Below are 23725 nucleotides of genomic sequence, written 5' to 3' on the forward strand. Positions count from 1 at the left end.
ATTAACTTCCTCCTGGAGCCTGATTGGTCTTTTCCTGCAAGCCAATCAGTTGTTTCATTCTAGGTTCCTACTTGCCTATTGTTCTCAGATCTAAGCTTAGTACATAACAGCAGGGCGGTGAGAAGCTAGGAGGAGGGAGGTGGGAAGTGTGTGTGAGAAAGGGGGGAAATGGCGCCCCCCAAAATGGCAGCGCTGAAAAAAAATAAATGGAAAAAAATAACAAACAGAATCGCCAACCCACAGAATGTCCGCAGGCTGGATCCCGAGGGCAATTGGGCCGGATCTGGCCCGCAGACCATAGTTTGCAGACCCCTGGTCTAATTCCTTCCATTGCATCACCGCGCCATGTTTTGGGTCTGGACAGCTCTGTTTCCTGAATGGAAGGGATGCTGCTGTACAGGAGAAAAACAGAGCCAAAGTGCTTTTTTGCTGGCAAACTCTCTTCCATCCCATTAGGAAATCAGAAATCACCTTGCGGGCCACTTCAATGATGCATAAGGCTCTTACAAATACTGATGGCATTCACTTGACTGATTTCCATTCCGGTCCACAGATAAAACCCGCCAATGGCAGCAATTTTCACCAAAATGCTGCAATGCTCCTATGAATGCTGAATTTATTTGATCCCATCTACACCAAGTTGTAAGGGATGTGGGTGGCGCTGTGGATTGAACCACAGAGCCTAGGGCTTGCCAATCAGAAGTTCGGTGGTTCGAATCCCTGCGACGGGGTGAGCTCCTGTTGCTCTGTCCCAGCTCCTGCCAACCTAGCAGTTCGAAAGAACATCAAAGTGCAAGTAGATAAACAGGTACCGCTCCAGTGGGAAGGTAAATGGCATTTCCGTGCCCTGCTCAGGTTCGCCAGAGGCAGCTTAGTCATGCTGGCCATGTGACCCGGAGGCTGTATGCTAGCTCCCTCGACCAATAAAGCGAGATGAGTGCCGCAACCCCAGAATCGTCCGCGACTGGACCTAATGGTCAGGGGTCCCTTTACCTTACACCAAGTTGTATCTTTATCACTAAACCTTGTACATAATTGTCTGTCGTATTACTTAACATTACTTTTAATATATTAGTGGCCCCGTGGTGATTTTAGCTTATAAATTTTAATGTTTAATGTTTTAATTTGTATATTAAGGAGTTTTTATAGTTTTGTGCAGATTAGGTCATGTTTTGACAATACAAATGTTTTAAGTTTTGTATCAAACTAGTATATATTTTATTGAATGACGTTGTATACATTGCAGCAGCCTTTGGCTATAAGCAATAAACTTGACTGACTGGCAATTTTCTATGCATGCTGAGTGCATGGTTGGTAGGGGCCATGGTGGGTCACGACCCTGCTCCCACCTACCAAAAACAGCCAGGGTGTTTTTCTGACTCCGCTTCCACAGTACTGCTGAAGCCCAGAAGGTCTGGTCATGTAAACTCCCTCAATGGGAACCGTATGCGTTTCCGAGCACAATTCAAAGTGCTGGTATTGACCTTTAAAGCCCTAAATGGCCTCGGCCCAGTATACCTGAAGGAGCGTCGTTCTGCGCGGACGCTGAGGTCCAGCGCCGAGGGCCTTCTGGCGGTTCCCTCATTGTGAGAAGCAAAGCTACAGGGAACCAGGCAGAGGGCCTTCTCGGTAGTGGTGCCTGCCCTGTGGAACGCCCTCCCATCAGATGTCAAAGCGATAAATCACTATCTGACATTCAGAAGTCATCTTAAGGCAGCCCTGTTCAGGGACGTTTTTAATCTGTGATATTTTAATGTATTTTCGGTTTTTATGGAAGCCGCCCAGAGTGGCTGGGGAAACCCAGCCAGATGGGCGGGGTACAAATTAATAATAATAATAATAATAATAATAATAATAATAATAATTCAAGCTCCTCTGGGAGAAAGCAGAGTAAAAATGTACCGTATTTTTCGCTCTATAAGACGCACCAGACCACAAGACGCACCTAGTTTTTGGAGGAGGAAAACAAGAAAAAAATTATTCTGAATCTCAGAAGCCAGAACAGCAAGAGGGATCACTGCACAGTGAAAGCAGCAATCCCTCTTGCTGTTCTGGCTTCTGGGATAGCTGCGTAGCCTGCATTTGCTCCATAAGATGCACACACATTTCCCCTTACTTTTTAGGAGGGAGAAAATGAGTCTTATAGAGCAAAAAATACGGTAATTAAAAAATGAAGGCTGATCTCTGGATACATGTGTCCAAAGACTGCAGCGGATTGCAGGCAGGCAGAAGAATCTCCAGCCCGCAAAACTACAGTACCTGATAGAGTAAAGTAAAAAGGGTAAAAGTAAAGAACCCCTGGATGGTTAAGTCCACTTGAATTCAACTATGGGGTGTAGTGCTCATCTCTACTTTCAGGCTGAGGGAGTTGGCGTTTGTCCACAGACAGTGTTCCGGGTCATGTGGCCAGCAGGACTTAACCGCTTCTGGTGCAATGGGACACCGTGGCAGAAGCCAGAGCGTACGGAAACGCCATTTACCTTCCTGCTGCAGTGGTACCGACCGTATTTTTCTGTGCATAAGACGCCCCCATGTATAAGATGACCCCTATTTTATTTAACCCAAAATTAAGAAATCAAGTTGTTAGGGTTTTTTGGGGGGTGGGGTAGGTCGCTTCTGCCAATCTCTCACCTGCCTGCCAGCCACTGCCGATCGCTTGCCACAGCCACTGCCAATTGCACACCTCGCCGCAGCCGCCAATGGTCTGCCTGCTCGCTGCCACCAACAGTCCACCCGCCCACTTGCCACAGCCGCCAATCGTCTGCCCAATTGCCACAGCCAATTGCCAGCAGACCTTGCTGCAGCCCCCAATCACCCGCCCAATCGCTGCTGCCAATCTTCTGCTTGCTGCTGCCATTAATCGCACGTCCCCCCTCTCCATTCACTATCCATGTATAAGACAACACCCAATCGTTGCCTTTTTTTAAAAGCAAAAAGCATCGTCTTATACACAGAAAAATACGGTATTTATCTACTTGTGCTGGGGTGCTTTCAAACTGCTAGGTTGGCAGGAGCTGGGACAGAGCAACGGGAGCTCACTCCGTAAGCAGACTTAGAACATATATCATTTTTACACATTTGGAGAGAGGCAAGATTGTTTTCTTAGAATCACAGAATCCTTCCTTTTTCTTTTGACTTGCATGTGTCTGTTAAAGCAACCAACCTCAGGTAATACCCTTGTTTTATTTAAAGATTGGGCTTTGTTTGCATATGAGGAATTTGCCATGGTATGTGTCAGCCAACCCAAACGCTTTCTTCCCTCGGTGTTACGGCATTTGCATGGACGACGAGAAACTAGATTTTATTGGTGAGTTGCTTTAAACTTCTTTCCTTTCCGTCTTGGGAATGTGGCACGGTTTTAGCCTCGATAGGCAGAAATGTTTTATATTCTTACTTTTAAGCATGCACAGTTATTTTCCTTTGAGGGGGCATGTTCAGTGACTCATGCAGGCCATCCATGAGCAGTGCTGGATTTACGTATAAGCTAGCTAAATAAATAAATAAGCGCGGGTGGCTCAGTGGTCTAAACCACAGAGCCTAGGGCTTGCCAATCAGAAGGTTGGCAGTTCGAATCCCCGTGACGGGGTGAGCTCCCGTTGCTCTGTGCCAGCTCCTGCCAACCTAGCAGTTCGAAAGCACACAGTGCAAGTAGATAAATAGGTACCGCTCCGGAGGGAAGGTAAACGGTGTTTCCGTGCGCTGCTCTGGTTCGCCAGAAGTGGCTTAGTCATGCTGGCCACATGACCCGGAAGCTGTACACCGGCTCCCTCGGCCAATAAAGCAAGATGAATGCCACAACCCCAGAGTCATCTGCGACTGGACCTAAAGGTCAGGGGTCCCTTTACTTTTAAACAAGCTATAGCTTAGGGCCCCACTCTCTTGAGGGCCCCCCAAAAAATTAAAGGGAAAAAACCCTGGATGTACATTTCCAAAATATAAGATAAAAAACAAATAAAATAAAACCTACATACAGCAACAGTGTTTTGTGTTGCGTAGGCTCCCATTTGTTATTTTCAAATGGCTTTAGATACCGATTAGGTCCATAAATTACCATATAGCATATATTCGACACAAAAAAACAGCGACAATTTGTTGTTGACAAAGGACAGCTGAACATATAATGCACCCCATTACCTTCAGTAGCGTAGGGCCTCATCAAACCTAAATCCGGCCCTGTCCATGAACACACTTGCAGTTGCAGAACTAAAAGTTGCCCTGTGGTCATTTACTTGCCGCGCTGAGGTTGGGACACATGCGGGGGCCTGGAAGTGGCAAAATGTTTACTGGATTTATGTGGACTTTGTAATGCTCTCACCAAATTCTTACAAAACTCCCCAGGGCTCTGCCATTTAAGTTGTGTTTTGCTTAATGGGACAAAGTCCAAAATCATATGTCATTTATTTCAGATGACTTCAGGAAAACAGCAGCATCTTCCATAATCAAATGGGTTGTCAATTTACGTACTTCGGGTGATACCTGTAACAGGCTAAGTAAAGAAAATGCTGATAAGGAAGATGAGACTTCCACTAAAGGTATTGTTTAGTAGATGTATTAATATTACAATTTTTTAAAAAAATGTTCATCTGACATTGTTGGCGAGTGGAGGGAAAACCTTCAAAAGCCATTGCTAATAGACAAGCTAAGATAAAAAGTTAATTCAGTATTTTTGTGTGCTCTTATTTTAAATTTTGATTTAGACTAAGGTTGTTTGCAGATGACCTATTTATTGAGCACTCATCCTGATTTCTTTGCACAAAGTTTGCAGAGAGGTTTCCCGACATCCACAGTTTATCGTGCATTCATTCTGGTTGGCTTGTGGAGAGGTTATCTGACATTGTGTCATGCAATAGCTAACCATCTTGGCTGCGAGTCCTGGAAGGCCTGTTCCTTGCCTTGCAGCCCTTTCCTTAACCTGGCCTGGGAGGGCAGAACCCTGACTGACTCCAGCTGCAAAAGTTGTGGCTGCTGAAACGAGAAAGCTACACGTATACAAACAATAGCCCCTCCCGACTTTGAGACTATCGATTTCAGCAGAATAACTGAGTGTGTATGCAGTGTCGATTCTACAGCCGATTGCTTGTTGCTCTCAGTTCTAAGATACAGTGGTAGCTTGGTTAAAGAACAGCTTAGTTTATGAACAACTTAGATCAAGAACACTGCAAACCTAGAAGTAGGTGTTTTGGTTTGTGAACTTTGCCTTGGAATAAGAACATGTTTCGCTTCCTGATGATAGTGTTCCATTTGTAAATTGAGCCCCTCCACTGCTAATCAGAGGCTTCCTGTTGGGTCTGTCAGCTGTTGAGTCCTGAGCACCCACACAACACAGAGGTGATATTTGGAGCTTTTGTTTTCGCTTTTGTTTGTTTTTGCGTTTATGGGACAGACTTGTGACTGTGGCTTGTGACTCCGTTTTTGTGGCTGTGTGGAACCCAGTTCAGGTACTGGCTGATTGTGTGACTGCAGAAATGGATAAAAGCCCCCCATCCAAACAATGGCTATCATCAGTGCACGTAAGAATTTTTTTTTTTTTTTAATTTTTATCACGTACAATACTGTCTTATTTATTTTATAGTACAGTGGTACCTTGGGTTACATACGCTTCAGGTTGCATTTGCTTCAGGTTACAGACTCTGCTAACCCAGAAATAGTGCTTCAGGTTAAGAACTGTGCTTCAGGATGAGAACAGAAATCGTGCTCTGGCGGTGTGGCGGCAGCAGGAGGCCCTGTTAGCTAAAGTGGTGCTTCAGGTTAAGAACAGTTTCAGGTTAAGAACGGACCTCCGGAACAAATTAAGTACTTAACCTGAGGTACCACTGTACAGTACATTGATTATTGCCTTCATTTTATGGATCAATGGTCTTGTTAGATAGTAACATTCATGTTAAACTGCTGTTTTAGGGGTTGATTTTCATTGTCTGGAATGGATTAATCCATTTTCCATTACTTTCTATTGGAAAGCACGCCTTGGTTTAAGAATGCTTTGGTTTAAGAACAGACTTCCGGAATGGATTAAGTTCGTAAACTGAGGTACCACTGTAGTGAAAAAGGGAAACACAAACATGTTTGTTAATGAGAAAGCATTGGTGTCAAAGTATTGGTTTCAAGAGAAAATGCACTTTTGATGGAATTGTTGCATAGTTTTCATTCTGTTTTACCATTTATTTATTTAGCTATCCTTTGAGGAGTTTTAAGTGGCATATATGGCTCTCCGACTCCCCGTTTTATCCTCACAACTACCTGTGAGGTGGGTTTGGCTGAGAGACAGCTACTGGCTCAATATTACCCAGTGAGCTTCATGGCCTGTTGAGGATTTGGACCCCATTCTCCTGGGTCCTAGGGACGCGGGTGGCGCTGTGGTCTAAACCACTGAGCCTAGGGCTTGCCGATCAGAAGGTTGGCGGTTCGAATCCCCGCAACGGGGTAAGCTCCCGTTGTTTGGTCCCTGCTCCTGCCCACCTAGCAGTTCGAAAGCACGTCGAAGTTTCCGTCACGGCATTTCCGTGTGCTGCTCTGGTTCACCAGAAGCGGCGTAGTCATGCTGGTCACATGACCCGGAAGCTGTACACCGGCTCCCTCGGCCAATAAAGCGAGATGAGCACCGCAACCCCAGAATCGTCCTCGACTGGACCTTATGGTCAGGGGTCCCTTTACCTTTACCTCACGGTTCCTAGTCCAACCGTCAATCTACTACCTAGTTTTGTGTTTTAGGCCCTGCTACAGAAGCTACAGTTCCCATCATGCTCTGTTCTACGCTGTCTCTCAAATCCTAGTTTCCCTCTTCCTTGCCAGCACATACCTTCCCCTGTAGTATCCTGGGAACTGTAGTTTGTTAAGGGCACACGGCATAGTAGCTCAGGAAAGGTAAACTACATTTCCCAGGATTCCTTGGGTGAAGCAATTTGCTTTAAATGTACGTTGTATACATAGCCTACACTGCAAGAACATTTTCAAGTGCTCAGTGTGTGCTTCGTTGCTCACCACAAATACTACTGATTATGCTGCCCGTTTTCTGTTTTAGTTTTCCCACATAAATACTTGTGGGGTATTTTGTGTGCTGTGCCTCTCCTGCTGCTGTTGAGGCATTTTAACTTTTATTTTACTGCCGCAGCTGCTTCTTCTTCTGTGTGATGGCATTATGGCATAATAGCAACACATCTTTTTAAAACAGCAAAACACATCAAAAAAATTCGAACAAGGACGCAAAAAAGACCAAAAAGGTGTGGCAGTTTCAGAAAAAAGAGAAAAAACAACCAAACTGGTAAGAGCAGTTTTGGACATTGCCTTGGTTAGAATAACACGAGGTGTTACTGGTTAAAACGAGCTGCATTTAGAACATGTAAACAAGGCACCTTAGAATCACATCAAAATTAAGTGTAATTGCTTCAAACCAATAAATACATAACAGAATGAAAAATAAATCTAAAGAGCGATTAGAGCAACTTAAAAAAAAATATATATTTTTTGAAAATAATATTTATTAAGTTTTCCAGTTTAATAATCCAATTAAAACCACATTAAAACATTCCAAATTACAATACAATCAGAAAAGCCAAATATAAATGCCAAATTATATATCTTTGGGTGACTTCCCATGCTCTGAATTTCGCAAAGTGCTGATAATCTAATTGTATTTCTTAATTAATCAATTAATAAACCATTCTGATGTTAATCCTTCATTTAATTTTCATTTATTTTTGCAACCACTGGTCTGTTCAACTTCCACCTTCTTAGTTCTGTATGAAATATTTTCCCCTGTCGTTATCCACACTCCAGCAATTCCGTTTTCAGTTTCTGCTCACAGGAGCTATAATATGCCACATCCCAAACAAAGAGACGCCATTAGCCCCGGGCAGACATCCAGAATGCCCCTCTGTAATCTCGCTCCATCTCTCAACATGCTGGTACCTCTGCCGAAACACAATAACTCCTGTCCAGAATTCTTTGCATCCTTCCACTGAGGGTAGCTGCCAGAATCTTCACCCAGCCACAATGGCAGCAGGATGCTCTTTCGGTCCTGCTTGCATATTTCAAACAGTTGCCTTTCGGGGGGGGGGGTGTTTACCAGGTAAAACTGCAAGTACAAATATATCAAAAGAGAGTAATAAAGACTCACCTCCCCCTGGGGCTATACAATTAATCCATCAGTTAATTCAACAAGCGGGTCAGTCCTTTCTGCTGTTGTTCTTGCTCCTCAGCGATGTTACTTTCGTTTTCTGCTCACAGGGATAATTTTAACTGCGTTACAGTCCACCATTAATCCCGGGCAGATATCCAGAATTCTTCTCTTTGGTCTCTTTCCAGCTGCTAATGAGATGGTGCCTCTGCACTAACACAATAACTCAAATCAGGAATTCCTTTCATCTTTCCCTCAATGGTCATTGCCAGAATCATAGTCAAAATTTCACACTGTCCATTTCGTAGTTAAGCTTAGCGTCCACTCACATATTTCAAACAGTTGTCCTTTAGTTACGACGGATGTCTTTCTCCAGATCGAGTCCTTCTCAGTGGCTGGTTAAATTAGCAAGTTATTTTATCCCTGCTAGTTCAGAGCATGCCTGTTAATTAAGTCCGAATTTTTATCTTAAAAAACAGGTGTCCTCTGCTCATGGCACCGGCTCTGGAGAGTTCCCAAGACTCAAGGTGCATTGCACCTAGCTCCCCCTGCCCCCCGCGTTCCTTCAGGATGGGCAGCAGGTATTGGACGATCTGCGGGTGGGCTGCTCCCCTCCTGGCCCGGGGGGGGGGGCGGGTTGGGAGGATAATTACTTCTATATTATCCTTGTTATCCACAAGAAAGGGCTCCGCTGTTATGGGAACAGCTGTTCGCCATGGCAGCCAAACAGGAACTCCATAAAACAATTTATAAATGTGTAAAATCCACCAACGATTGCACAAGCACAAGTACAAGTCATTTTATCAGGGTCAATGACCCGTATCAAGACAAAAACACCAATTACAATATGTAAAAGCTCAAAGCAAGATTAAAATGATATAAAATCGCATACACATTTTTTAAAAAAACAGTTCTGGGTGGTCAATAATCTGTCAGAAAGGAAACCCTTCTGACCTGGAAGTTTCCATTGGTCAATATATTATATATTATACTAATCCTGGGTGCTAATCATTATATGTCATATTATGATCATTCAAGAGCTGGGCAAATGAAATATACACTTTAAAAGACTCCTTAAAAATCTGACACAGGTGCCTGACAGATGTGCCACTCCAAGATCTTACACACATGTCTTAGAAACCACTAATCTCACTTCTTAAATCAAGGTATCTGGGGCAAGGCTGGCCTAATTAATCTTAGTACAGTGGATCCTCGTTTTTCAAGCGTTTCAAAAGCCAAACGATTGAGAACCCAAATGCCAAAAAACCTGGAAGTAATTGCTTCCGTTTTCAAACGTGCCTTGGAAGTTGAATGGCTTCTGAGGTGTGTTTCTCAATTTCCCCCATTGAACTTGCTGACAGCCCATGGCACCTCGGTTGTCGATTGTTTAGAAAGTCGAATGGTTCATCAATCAAGGTTCCACTGTATATGGAACAGTTCATATGGGAACTGGCAGTCCTAGAACATTTGCTGCTTGAAGCTCTAGAACAGCGCTGCCCAAACTTGGGTCTCCAGCTGTTTTTTGGACTACAACTCCCATAATCTCTAGCTAGCAAGACCAGCGGTCAGGGATGGCGGGAACTGTAGTTGAAACCAGCTGGAGACCCAAGTTTTGTAACCATTGCTCTTCTTTCAGCACTAGCAAGGTGCAACAAATTCTAGGTCCCCTTGATGGGTACTAGATCAGAAGGGTATCACATTATTAGGGTACTTTCCCATGAGCTGGAAACCTAAAAATGGGGCAACATGTAGTCTGAGACAGGCTGAAATATGGGAGATGTATCTATCTGCCTGTGTGTCAAAATGGAGGGTTTAAGAAATTTCCCCACATGCCAGAACTTTGAAGTTTAGTATACACATAATCCCAGATAGAATTTTGAGCAAAATCTCAAAATGGGGCATTTCCGTATTTGAAAGGTAGTCTATAAGACATAAAGCTGAAGAAAGTAAAGCGTATGTTTTCCAATGTAAAGCAAGACAGTTTCCATGTGGGATGCAATATTGGCGCTCAAAGGCTTCTGTTGTCTTTTCACACATTTGGATCAGACCCGGACTAGACATTGTTGGCGGAAGGCAGTTGGTAGAGTTCACCACACCTCAACCAGTGTGATGTATCAGCAGAGTATGAAGAACCCCAGCAAGAGTCTTCAGAGATTTCCATCTCCCAGCAGAACAGCTTTTTCCAGATCCACCATTAGGATGTCATACAAGATGGCACCTCTGGGCTTCATTTACTGATACCCTATAGGACAATTTATTTTTGTTTTATGGAAATATCTGAACTTCAGGCTATTCACCTGAAATGACTGATAGACATCCTACCATGTCATGGAAACAATTGAAGACATTTTTTCTTCTAACAGGCTTTTCCATCAGGGTAAATGGGTCAGTTGTGCATTGTTCTAATTTTGTTTAAGACGCATTTGCTGTTCTTTGTGTTTCAATCTTTTCTTTGCTGTTTTTATTGCATATCACCTTGAGACGATTGTGTAGAAGATGATCAATACATCATCATCATCATCATCATTATGAATAATTGCATGTCCCTTACAGAGGACTCTTGATGAGAAAAGGTTTTGCCTGCAGGGAGAGAGCACATCACTAATAAATACTTTGCTTTGTATTTCGTAGATTCCGATGATAAGAAAGCAAAAGAACTCCCTCCAATACTAGTCGAGATGGCTTGCAAAGTGTGCGAAACCTATCTTGCACAATCTGAACATAGTGACATTGACTCGGAGGCAGAAACTACTCCTGTACTTTCCGACAGAGAATGGAATCAGTTAATTGAGCAGTACTACTCTCTCATCCAGTAAGTGTTCACTTCAGCGTCTAACTGTGTTGACAGAAGATTGTGACCCTTTCTCTTGATTCCTTACTCTTCTTACCATCTCTACTGAATCGAGGTTCTGAGTGCAGAATTCTAATTCAGATTAAGGACTGGGAATATCATATGGATCTAGGAGGAAAAACCCCCATCTCAGATGAATTAAAATGAAGCTCAAGAGTATCATCTTGTGAGTGTACTTTAGGGGAATAGTGAAGTCAACGGGACCTATCATTTTAGTTCCCCCATTATGACCCTCCCCATTATAGCAAAAATCAAGGCCCATTTATAGATTTGAAGAATTTGGGAGTGCAAAGTTCATCTGAGGCTCCTTTTTCTCTCACACTGTTCCTCATGTTAATTCTGGGGCAGCTGTGTTGGACAGGAAACACAAAACTAGGTATGTAAGCAATACATCAAAAGAACCCATCTATTCAGAATCCATGTTCTGAAAATGTTTAGGCCCTTGGCTGATGCAGAAATGTTGTATTCCTTGTATTTTGAAGGCCATTTAGCAGAGGTCCACATAGGGAAGGGTGATGGGATGTTCAGGATCTGAGTCAGTCGGAAGCAACTGATGTCAGAGCTGACTATGTAATGAGCTTTCACAGTCCTTCTAACCAACCTAGAGATATGATGGAGAACCAATCACAATTTTTCGCTGTAGCTGAATCCGCTTCCAAAAGATGGAAGTCTTACGGGTGATGCCCTCTGTGCCTCCAATGTGAGTTTGAATTAGTTATGCCGTGGCAAATAACATTTATTTATTAGATTTATGTACCACCCTCCGTCGAAAGATCTCGAGGCAGTTCACAAAACAGAAATACAATATAAAAGCACAAATAAATAGTAAAAGCAGAAGCAACAAAACAATAGCTCCCCCCTCCCACAAAACTATTTAAAAGGCTATAGAATATTAATAAGCCCAACACCAGTTGCTTTGTGGTTGGGTTGGTGATTTCCCTCATGGTCTAGTGGTTTGGGTGTAGGGGAGGTTGGGGTAATTGGCAACACTGCCTATCAGGTGCTGCCACTAGTCAGAATTATTTGCTATTATCGTCTATGAGTGATGCCTCTGCCCGGCAGTCAGTACTGGATTTATGTACCTCGGGTTACAGACGTTTCAGGTTACAGACACTGCTAACCCAGAAGTAGTACCTCGGGTTAAGAAATTTGCTTCAGGATGAGAACAGAAATCGTGTGGTGGCGGTGCAGCGGCAGCAGGAGGCCCCATTAGCTAAAGTGGTACCTCAGGTTAAGAACAGTTTCAGGTTAAGAACGGACCTCCGAAACGAATTAAATTCTTAACCCCAAGGTAGCACTGTATAAGCTAAACAGCAACCTTTTTTAGCTGTGGGCCAGTCCATCATCCCTCAGACCATGTGGTGGGATGAACTACAGTGGTACCTCGGGTTAAGTACTTAATTCGTTCCGGAGGTCCGTTCTTAACCTGAAACTGTTCTTAACCTGAGGTACCACTTTGGCTGGGTGGTGCGGCAGCAGCAGGAGGCCCCATTAGCTAAACTGGTGCTTCAGGTTAAGAACAGCTTCAGGTTAAGAACAGACCTCTGGAACGAATTAAGAATTATTTTTAATTGCAGGAAGCATTTCTAACATGTTTCTTAGGGAGTTTTAACATGGTTGGTTATGGTTTTTTTTCCAGTGAGGGTGCAGTGATTTGTAACGCAGAGAACTATTTTACTCAGTGTCAAAATATTTTGCGCAGAATTATATCAGTAAACCCGCAACGAGATATCGATGGCCTCCACAACATCTGGATTATTAAACCTGGAGCCAAATCCCGTGGCAGAGGTAGGAATATGATTACCTTTCGGTGAATAAAGACATCAAGCACAGGAATGCTTTTTAGGAAGTCTGGATGGTGCCTTTGTATGCCTCTTTCCGGCAGCTCCTGCAGCCAGGTAAAGGTAAAGGTAAAGGGACCCCTGACCATTAGGTCCAGTCGTGACCGACTCTGGGGCTGCGGCGCTCATCTCACTTTATTGGCCGAGGGAGCCGGCATACAGCTTCCGGGTCATGTGGCTAGCATGACTAAGCCGCTTCTGGCGAACCAGAGCAGTGCATGGAAACGCTGTTTACCTTCCCGCCGGAGTGGTACCTATTTATCTACTTGCACTTTGACGTGCTTTCGAACTGCTAGGTTGGCAGGAGCAGGGACCGAGCAACGGGAGCTCACCCCGTCGTGGGGATTCAAACTGCCGACCTTCTGATCGACAAGCCCTAGGATCAGTGGTTTAGACCACAGCGCCACCCGCGTCCCTTTCCGCTTGGTAGGGAAAAGCAATTCTATCCTATTCTCCCTGGCATTTGGAATAAATTAGTAACCACTTTTAAGTTTTATTGTTCCCATACTGATGCTTTGTTGGTTGTATTTATTAAATGGGTTGTTGTTAATAAATGTAATATATATGTGTAATGGTTCTAGGGGTTGCTCATGCGTAAACCGGTGCAACACCTGGCTGGGTTGCCTGAGTGAACCTTTTCTGTCCGGACAGCCACTCGCCCGTGGCTGTCTCAATCGCTGGCAGAATCCGTCAGTGGGCGTTTCTTGAACTTCTTCCAGCAAAGAAGCTCTTTGACACCTAGTCTCCTCGCGTGGAAGCCTTCTGTGCAAGGAGGGTGTGGGCAGCTAAGGACCCTTACTCTCCCCGTTGGTCCCCGGCGAGGAGTCATGGGACCACCTCGCCGATTCCCCCATTTGCCCCCCTTCTACACTGGTGCTACGCTGATTCCCTTCCCCAGAAGATGGGCTGCCTCTCCCCATCCCGGGACGCTCTCTGGAATCCCTCTGGAGCCCCCTCTCTCCCTCTGGCCCTGATGGCAGTTCCCTGACAATATGTGTACTCAGTTATCTATGAAATATTAATTGTACACCCGTACAATACTGATGGTGCTTTTTCAAAGAGGTTAATATTAAAGGTCCCTCTTTTGGACTAACTCTTACTTTTAGGGATTGTCTCTGGCTTAAAAAAAAAAAAAAAAGATTATATTGCTTCTCAGCCTGCAAAATGCACAAATGGACCAAGGCCATTATGCATAACCCCAAATGGGTCTTCAAGTATGGGCATTTCTCAGTTGAATTTTTTACGTTTCCTGGCTAACATGCACATTCCCCAAAGACTGTTGGGGATGGTGTGTGATGACTGGAGAATGTACAGAAATTGTTGAATATATGCACATTTCCCAAGGCCTCTATAAGATTATGTATACTGACTGGGAAATGTGCACAATTCCCCCTTCTCAGGGATTATACATTTGGAAGCTGCCTAATACTGGGTTAGGTAAATGGTTCCTTTAGCTCTACAATAGAACAGCAATAGTTGTTCAAGGTTTCAAACAAGAGACTTTTGTAATCCTACCTGGAGATAGTGAAGATTGAAACGGAGATATTTTTTTTGCATGCAGATCAAACGCTATGCCACTTAGCTACAGTCTCCCCAAAGCTACATTTTCTCACCTTGTATTCATGCATTGCTTTCTGTATACACTATTTTAAATATTCATATTTTTATTCTTTCTTTTTATAATTTTTTAAATTAAATTTTCTGTTTTACAATTTTGAATATTCATTTAAACAACCTTAAAACATCAAAAACTTCCCTTCTTCTCTTTCCATGGTTCATTTTGCATATCATAAATCCCTGCATATTTTATATAAACTAAACCATTCCGTATTCCATCATTACATCCATCAAAACTTATTTACACTGGACTTCCGGAGGCGGCGCCACCGACAATGGCGGATTCCCTCTAATCTAGAGGGAGAAAGCCCCGCAGAAATCGGGTCCTACCACTGCAGTGAAGCCGGGACCCTCTTGAAAACCGCAGGCAGGTGAAGCCTGCGACCGTGGGACTCGGCGGGCACCTTTCGCGCCCCCCCCGATCGGTAAAGGAACCCTGCAAAGGGCTCCAGAGCGAGACGGGGTGCTGGCGCGGTGCTGAGAGTCAATCGCTACTTCTGCGGAGCGAAGCTGCACAGCTGATGTCGGAGAGCGCTGTCCTCTTTCCTGTGAAATTCAGCTCTTAAACAACAACCCGTGAGTAGGACAATTGAAAGACCATTTGACCTTTGATCAAAGAAACAATCTTGAATTTGGCACTGAAGCGGGAAGGTGTAAACAGGAAGTCCGCCTTCCACTTTTTGTAAATAGACTGAAGCAAAGATCTCACAAGCTAAAAAGCCAGGAAAATTGATTTTAAAATTGAAATTTCCTGCATCTATAACCATCAAAACCCCCCTCGACAGCAGGAGAAAAGTGGGTGATGGAACTTTGACCCTTTAATCCTGCAGAGAGAGTGAAAGAATATAAGCTTCCATTGTCCCAAACCTGGGAACGGAATGTCAGGACAGAAAATTGTCGGTGATGCCTATTAACTGGAAACGGAAAAACCATTGACAGATAGAACTTAAAGAGAAATAAAATAATTCTAATGCTCCTTTCTGCTTGTTTGCTTTGTATCGAAAGGAAACAAAGTATTTGAAAATCGAAAGCAAATTTCCCCTTGCTGGTTACATTTTAAAGATGGATGTTAAACAGTAATTGTATCCTCCAGAGGGAGCTAGCTAGCATGTTTGTTGCAACTTACAGGGAAGGAATAAGGGAAAATTAGACCGTGGGACCAGCTATTTGACCTTGACAGAAATGATTAGGAAGGAAGCCTTTCTTGAGGCCCTTGGCAAAATAAATGCTGTACTGCTGCAGCTGGATGAGAAAGTGACCTTGATGAACCAAAAGTTGGATTTGATATCTGCTGCAGCAAGTAAAGATGAACTGACAGAAAACGAAGTTAAAGAGACCTTACAACAACCAACTCAGGAAACTGGTCTAACAAGGCAAGTTCAAGGGCAGAGGAAAATGGAAGAGGGTGCGATTGCACCTCAAAAGATACAGAGACTCAAAACCCCGCATGACCAAAAGATGCAACATTGGAAGATTGAATTTGGAGAACATTTGCTAAACTTTGGAGTTAAGGAAGCCTTTAGCTCTGGTGGGACGGTGAAACAAGTTGATGATTACTTTTGGATCAACTATCTTTTGGAATATAAATCAAACATCGGGGAGTGGATTACCGGGGATTGGGACAATCTGATAAAAGAAAATGGAGAAAATTACTGTATGGACTTCCCCGGAGATCCGCTCCCCAAGGAGAAAGGGGAAAAAAGATGCAAGAATCCAACAAGGGACAAGGATGTGTGCAAGCATAAATGGGAACAAGAAAACCTGCAGAGGGGGCATAGAAAGGACCTGAGAGCCTCAGATATTAGAACACCGGATTGATGGACAGGATACAATGGTGTAAGGACTGACATTATCCGAAACCAGGAAGAAGGGACGTTGGATAAAACCAGAATGAGAATTTCTTTTTTATAAATCATTTTATTTTTGGAATTAGTGTAATACTAATGAAATATTAAAATGTGCTCGAAAGGAACCAATTGGCTTTAGCAGAAAGGTTGGAAGGAGTTAAGTTTAAATATGATTTAAATTTTGAAGGTGAGATAAGGTTAAAGAAATTATTGGTAAATGGAACTGTAAAATTTTCAATGTTAATGATCCTGAAATGAAATGAAGTTTGAGTAATTAGGTAAAATAAGAACTTGCAAGAATGGATTGACATTAGATGAAAATCTGAAGTTAGAACATATGACAATGAACTTAAGGGTAAATTAAGAGGGCATGAATTTGCTGAACTAACTTTTAAATGGAATACAAAAAAGGGAGGTGAGAGGAAGTCAGGAAAATAAGTAAATGAATCGTAAGAAATTGAAAAAAGGGATTTTTTATTTTTTCTCTTTTTTTCTCCTCTTCTTTTTTATGTTAAACTTTTGGTTTTTTGTATTTTTCTGGTGTCTTTTTTCTGTTAATTACTATGTAACTTTTTTCTTGTTAAAATCTAATAAAATATCATTTTAAAAAACCAAAACTTATTTACACTGTTGAATTTATCTTAATGCTGCCAACGTTTCCAAGTGTACACATTCCCCCCCCCCATATATTTAACAAACAGTTTTCAATCTCCTTTAAATGTATGTTCTTCTTGTTCTCTTATTCTGTATGTTAGGTCCGCAAGCTGCACATATTCCATTCCCATTTTTATTTTCATGTCTTCTAGAAATAGTATGCAAGAACCGACTGGATGATATATTAAAACTAGTGGAGCCAACGGACCAGTTTCCAATAAAGGACCACAAGTGGGTTGTCCAAAAGTATATCGAAACTCCTCTATTGATCTTTGATACAAAGTTTGATATCAGACAGTGGTTTCTTGTGACAGACTGGAACCCGCTGACTATATGGTTCTACAAAGAAAGCTATCTGAGATTTTCCACGCAGCGCTTCTCCTTAGACGATCTGCACAGGTAACCAACTGTAGACCATGCTATAGTGTTTTTATTGTGTGGAACACATTAAACGAAGGGGTGAATAAATGTGTTGACATTGTTATGAGAGAATCATGACACCACCATGAAGGCAGTGTGTGCTGATGATCTCATGTTTACTTATTGTATAAAGCTGTTTTTAGTCATGACAGCAGTTGGGATGTCTCGCTGCACGTGACATTTTGTTGACAGAATAAGAGGTAAAAGGTTTGACCTCATTTTAATCCCTTAGTCTTCATCCACAACGGAGGCAAAGCCTAAATACGTAAAACTGCATTTGATCTGGTTCCACCTAGCTTAAGTGAGAATGATTGAGGTTGAATCCTGACAAGACAGAAGTACTGTTTTGGGGGGAGAGGCAGCGGGCGGGTGTGGGGGATTCCCTGGTCCTGAATGGGGTAACTGTGCCCCTGAAGGACCAGGTGCGCAGCCTGGGAGTCACTTTGGACTCACATCTGTCCATGGAGGCGCAGGTTAACTCTGTGTCCAGGGCAGCTGTCTACCAGCTCCACCTGGTACGCAAGCTGAGACCCTACCTGCCCGCGGACTGTCTCACCAGAGTGGTGCATGCTCTGGTTATCTCCCGCTTGGACTACTGCAACACGCTCTACGTGGGGCTATCTTTGAAGGTGACCCTGAAACTGCAATTAATCCAGAATGCGGCAGCTAGACTGGTGACTGGGAGTGACCACCGGGACCACATAACACTGGTTCTGAGAGATCTGCATTGGCTCACTGTACGTTTCCGAGCACAATTCAAAGTGTTGGTGCTGACCTTTAAAGCCCTAAACGGCCTCATTCCTGTATACCTGAAGGAGCGTCTCCACCCTCATCGTTCAGCCCAGACACTGAGCTCCAGCACCGGGGGCCCTCTGGCGGTTCCCTCATTGCGAGAAGCAAGGCTACAGGGAACCAGACAGAGGGCCTTCTCGGTAGTGGCGCCCACCCTGTGGAACACCCTCCCTTCAGATGTGAAGGAAATAAGCAGCTATCCTATCTTTAAAAGACATCTGAAGGCAGCCCTGTTCAGGGAAGTTTTTAATATTTAACGCTGTACTGTTTTTAACACTTTTTAAAAAAAATAATATTTATTAGAGTTTCAAATAATACAAAAAGCAAAAAATAATAAAAAGAAAGGAAGAAAGGGGAAAAAAGATTCAACCTTTACAGTCCATATTTTCAATAACTTTTTTCCAGAACTTCCCCTCGCCTCCCCTTCTTGTATTCCATGTCCAAATATTTGTTCAACTAGTTCTTATCCCTAAATTTTTAACCTTAATTTGTTGTTATATTTAATTCAATTTATATATCAGCTTTTAACTTATATACACCAGTCATATATGCTTACACACTTTTTCTAAGGTCGACCCAGTTTCCCTTCCACGAATTCCCCATTTTTATACTAATGACAACACAAGAATAGAAAAAAAAAGAAATAGTAGAAAGAGTCAGACACCCTTTGGATTTCCAAACTCCCACCCTCCCTTCCCCGGTTTCGATCCCCGAGCCATTGTCCATTAGTCCATCTGCTATCAGCCTGGCGACCTCACGTCTGAGGCCCTTAAATCTCTCTCAGTCTCTCTCTGCCGGTTTCTTTGGAAGTCCTTTATATTTAACACCAAGTCTCGGAGAGGCACTATCCCTATAATGTCCATGTTCCTTCCAGCCAGACCTCCATGGTTAAAGGTGGAGCTCAAATCTTGTTTCTTAATTCTTTTAAGTCCAAATAACCCAAAGGCTCCAACTTCCACCTTGATCAAATTTATAGTCCATAGATCTTCAGATCCCCACAAAAGGAGATCTTTCCATTCCTCATTTTTGAATTCAAACCAAATTTCCCTCGTCCAGTCCTTATTTTCTTTTATATCCATCTTGACAGGCCTCTGGCTCTCCTTTGCCTTCTGCAGCATTGCAGCCCCTCCTTCCGGCTCCTCCTGTTCAGCGTATATCCCTTTCTCCACTTCCTCAGTTTTCTCAAATTTCTTTTCTTGTTCAGCCGCCTGGGTTTTGTACATCAAGTTCTTTTCCGACTCAGTAGATTCATTTACTGTTGGCTTCGAAGTTATGGCACATGTAGACAAAACATGACCTTGCTCTTGCAACTTACACAACTTTCCCAAGAGAAAAGCAACCTCGTCCAGGTCAGCTAGTATTTTCCGACCTATTTCCATTCTTGTAATGTCCCTGAACCCCCTCTAGAGGGATTCTGGTTGTTCAATATTCCTTTCACTTCCAACCCAAAAGTCAAGTTAATTTGTTTCAGTTCTTCTTTATTTTCAACCACTTGTAACTATATTGTATCTAATGTAACCGGCAAGAACATCAGAAACAAAGTTCTCTGTTTTTTCTGACTTTGACAGCTAATTTGGCAGCTGTCAAAATCTTCTATGTCTCCTCAGCAGGCTCCTCTCACGGATCACTCCCGGTCCCGGGATGGGTGGCACTTTAACTCAAAAAATTAGCTCTTATCCTCCAGCACAGTTACTTATGCTATCAATCCGTGCAATTAATAACTTTTATCCAATAAAGAAAAGGCTCTTCTCTCGACCTTAGTTGTCAAATCCTTGCTTTAAATTGTATACAATGGGGGGGAGACGGACTTCCTTTTTGCACCTCCCCCGCTCGTGCCGAATCCAAGAAAATTTGTAGTCCAATTTCCAAATTACTCACGGGTTGTTGTTTTTAGATTTTAGTCCAAATTTTCAGAAGAAGTAGTCAGCGCTCTCCGTCGAATGGCATGCGGCTTCGCTCGGCAGGGGAAGCAGAAGACTCACAGCACCACGCCACTCCCCGTCCCCCACTCCGCAGCCTTTAAAAAGGCTCCTTCGCGGGTCGGGGGTTGCAAACGGTGCCCGCCGAGTCACCAGGTCCACGGGCTTCCGCGCCCGTGGTTTTTGAGGGTCCCCGCGTTACCGGCGCGGCAGGACCCGACCCCTGTCGAGCAGATTCCCTCTGGAGCTCGGAGGGAATCCACCATTCGGCTAACACTTGATTAGGAGCCGCGCAGAACGGCTGAGGAAACTCAGCCAGATGGGTGGGGTGTAAATAATAATATATTATTATTATTATTATTATTATTATTATTATTATTATTATTATTATCCAAGAAGTGAAAACTTGTTTCAACTCAACCAGAGACAGGTCATATTTCATTGCTAACACTGCTGGCCATAGACATTTTGCCGCCAGAAGTGGAACCCGATGGTGACCCCCTCTCCCTTATTAAGGCCAATGTCAAACGCCAGTGCCTGCCTTCATCTGTAAAAAAAGAAAAAGGTAAAGGACCCCTGACAGTTAAGTCCAGTTGCAGACGACTCTGGGGTTGCGGCGCTCATCTCGCTTTCAGGCCGAGGGAGCCGGCGTTAATCCGCAGACAGTTTTTCCGGGTCATGGGGCCAGCATGACTAAGCCGCTTCTGGCGCAACTGAACACCGAAGGCAGAGCAGCGCACGGAAACGCCGCTTACTTTCCCACCGGAGTGGTACCTATTTATCTACTTTTTGGCATGCTTTCGAACTGCTAGGTTGGAAGGAGCTGGGACCGAGCAACGGGAGCTCACCGTGCCACGGGGATTCAAACTGCCAGCCTTCTGATCAGCAAGCCCAAGAAGCACAGTGGTTTAGACCACAGCGCCACCCATGTCCCGCCTTCATCTGTACCCATATCCAAAACTTTTTGATACTTTCTGAAGTGGTTTGTGTCACCCTGTAGCATGACAAGGCTGACCCTGTTGTCCAAAGTTCCTATTGTGGCACTGGGAGTCACAAATCCACACCAAAACTGAAGCAAAACTGATGCTGCAAACTGTAGTCTTGTTAGGTGCAGTGCTTCTTCCATGTCTTCATTTTACTCTATATCCCTGAGTAATTTTAATACATTTAGGGTTTAATTGCTTTTTAATGGAACTCAACAGTGCTTTGACATTACTGGGACTTAAGTTTAGTCATGACTGCCATAATAATAATAATAATAATAATAATAATAATAATAATACCGGTAATAATAATAATAATTTGCCACCCATCTGACTGAGTTGCCCCAGCCACTTGGGGCAGCTCCCAACAGAATATTAAAAACACAATAAAACATCAAACTACTTTAAACATGACCAAACCTGGATCCAAGCCTATATCTTTAAGTAAATTAGATTAGATTATTGTATTTTAATATAGATTATTGTATTTTAATATTCTGTTGGAAGCCACCCAGAGTGGCTGGGGAAACCTAGCCAGTTGGGTGGGGTATAAATAATAATAACAAATTATTATTATTATTATTATTATTATTATTATTATTATTATAGTGGTATGTTTTTACACTTCCCCTTGAATTTATTTTTTACAAAAATGGTTTTCTTTCTACATTTCTGTGCCATGTTTCTGTGCTTTATGACAGCAATTCTTGCATCCCATTTTCGCAGCTCGATTCACCTTTGCAATAACTCCATCCAGAAGAACTACAAGAACGCGCCAGACCGCAGTTCTCAGTTGCCGTATCACAATATGTGGACGAGCAGCAAATTCCAAGAGTATTTGCAAAAGAGGGGTCTTGGCCACGTCTGGCGTAATATTATCTATCCGTCCATGAAGAAGATATTAATCTACACAATGAAGATGGCCCAGGACCAAGTTGAACCTCGGAGGAGTAGCTTTGAACTCTACGGGGCAGATTTCATTCTCGGAAATGACTTTACACCTTGGTTGATTGAAATCAATAGTAGTCCAACCATGTACCCTTCGACCCCAATAACATCCAACTTATGTGCTCAGGTTCAAGAAGACACAATCAAGATAGTTATAGACAGAAAACATGACAGGAACTGTGACACTGGGAACTTTGAACTTCTCTGGAGACAGGTAAGAATTGTTTAAACTTTCTCTCTAATTAATTGGGAGCAGGTGGCGCTGTGGGTTAAACCACAGAGCCTAGGACTTGCCAATCAGAAGGTCGGCGGTTCGAATCCCCGCGACAGGGTGAGCTCCCATTGCTCAGTCCCTGCTCCTGCCAACCTAGCAGTTCAAAAGCACGTCAAAGTGCAAGTAGATAAATAGGCACCGCTCCGGCGGGAAGGTAAACAGTGTTTCCGTTCACTGCTCTGGTTCGCGAGAAGCAGCTTAGTCATGCTGGCCACATGACCCGGAAGCTCTACGCCGACTCCCTCGGCCAATAAAGTGAGATGAACGCGCAACCCCAGAGTCGGTCACGACTGGACCTAATGGTCAGGGGCTTTTACCTTTAACCTTTTCAAAGATTCACTTTCATTATATTTAGACGCCAACCATGAAATGCAAATCTCGAAATAATTGAGGGGGGTATTGCTATTTATTATTATTGATTTTATTTATTAAATTTGTATACCAACCTTCATCCAAAGATCTCAGGGCAGTTCACAGTATAGATGTACAAAACACAAAGACAAAATACAGAATAAAAACAAGGACAAAATGAACCCATAATCACCACTCCCACAAACACATTTAAAAGAACATAGAATGTTCACCAGTCAAAGGCCTGGTTGAAGAAGAATGTTTTTGCCTGGCTCCTGGAGATGTATAATGAAGGCACCAGGTGAGCTTCCTTGGGGAGAGCATTCCACAGATGGGGAGCCACTGCAGAAAAGGCCCATTCTTGTGTTGCCACCCTCTGGACCTTTCATGAGGAAGCCACATGAAGAAGGTCCTCAGATGATGATCTCAGGGTCCAGTTAGATCCTATGGGGAGAGGTGGTTCTTTGAATTATTGCAGTCCTGAACTATTTAAGGCTTTATAGGTCAAAGCCAGCACTTCGAATTGGGCCCAGAAACTAATTGGCAGTCAGGCCAGGATTGGTGTAATATGCTCAAACCATCTTGCACTGGTGAGCAACCTGGCCGCTGAATTCTGCACCAGCTGAAGTTTTGAAACCATCTTCAGAGGCAGCTTCTGAAGCCTCACCTACAGAAATTCCCTCTTCTATGAAACTCTGAAAGACGCAGGAACTCTATCCTCTTTTCATCCAGCCAACCTGTCATTACCTCGGTATATAATTACCTCAGTACAGTGGTACCTTGGTTTTCGAACAGTTCCGGGAGTCTGTTCGACTCCTGGAACAGATTAAGTTTGACAACCTTAATTTTGACCTTGGTTGTCAAACTCAACCCGTTCCGGGAGTCCTTTCGACTCCCGGAACCGTTCAAAAACCAAGGCACGGTTTCCAATTGGCTGCAAGAGTTTCCTGCACTCAATCGGAAGTCACGGAAGCCACGTCGGATGTTTGGCTTCCAAAAAACCTTTGCAAACCGGAACACTTACTTCCGAGTTTGCGGCGTTCAGGAGCTGATTGGTTTGGGAGCCAAGCCGTTCGACAACCAAGGTACCACTGTACATAATTGTGAGAACAAAC

General features: G+C 43.4%; 1 protein-coding gene across 3 annotated transcripts in view; it reads left to right on the plus strand.

Moving 5' to 3' along the window:
• Window positions 1–23725, plus strand: part of TTLL8 (tubulin tyrosine ligase like 8) — a 43959-nt gene that overhangs the window by 15349 nt on the left and 4885 nt on the right. For all 3 annotated transcript variants that reach the window (XM_081877895.1, XM_081877893.1, XM_081877894.1), the window contains exons 8-13: window positions 3193–3307; window positions 4407–4532; window positions 10745–10925; window positions 12604–12752; window positions 17076–17322; window positions 21764–22199. In XM_081877895.1, coding sequence (XP_081734021.1) covers window positions 3193–3307; window positions 4407–4532; window positions 10745–10925; window positions 12604–12752; window positions 17076–17322; window positions 21764–22199 — 1254 coding nt within the window. The remainder of the gene's footprint in view (window positions 1–3192; window positions 3308–4406; window positions 4533–10744; window positions 10926–12603; window positions 12753–17075; window positions 17323–21763; window positions 22200–23725) is intronic.

Source organism: Podarcis erhardii (assembly GCF_964252035.2).
Source record: "Podarcis erhardii genome assembly, chromosome: 10".
Taxonomy (NCBI): domain Eukaryota; kingdom Metazoa; phylum Chordata; class Lepidosauria; order Squamata; family Lacertidae; genus Podarcis; species Podarcis erhardii.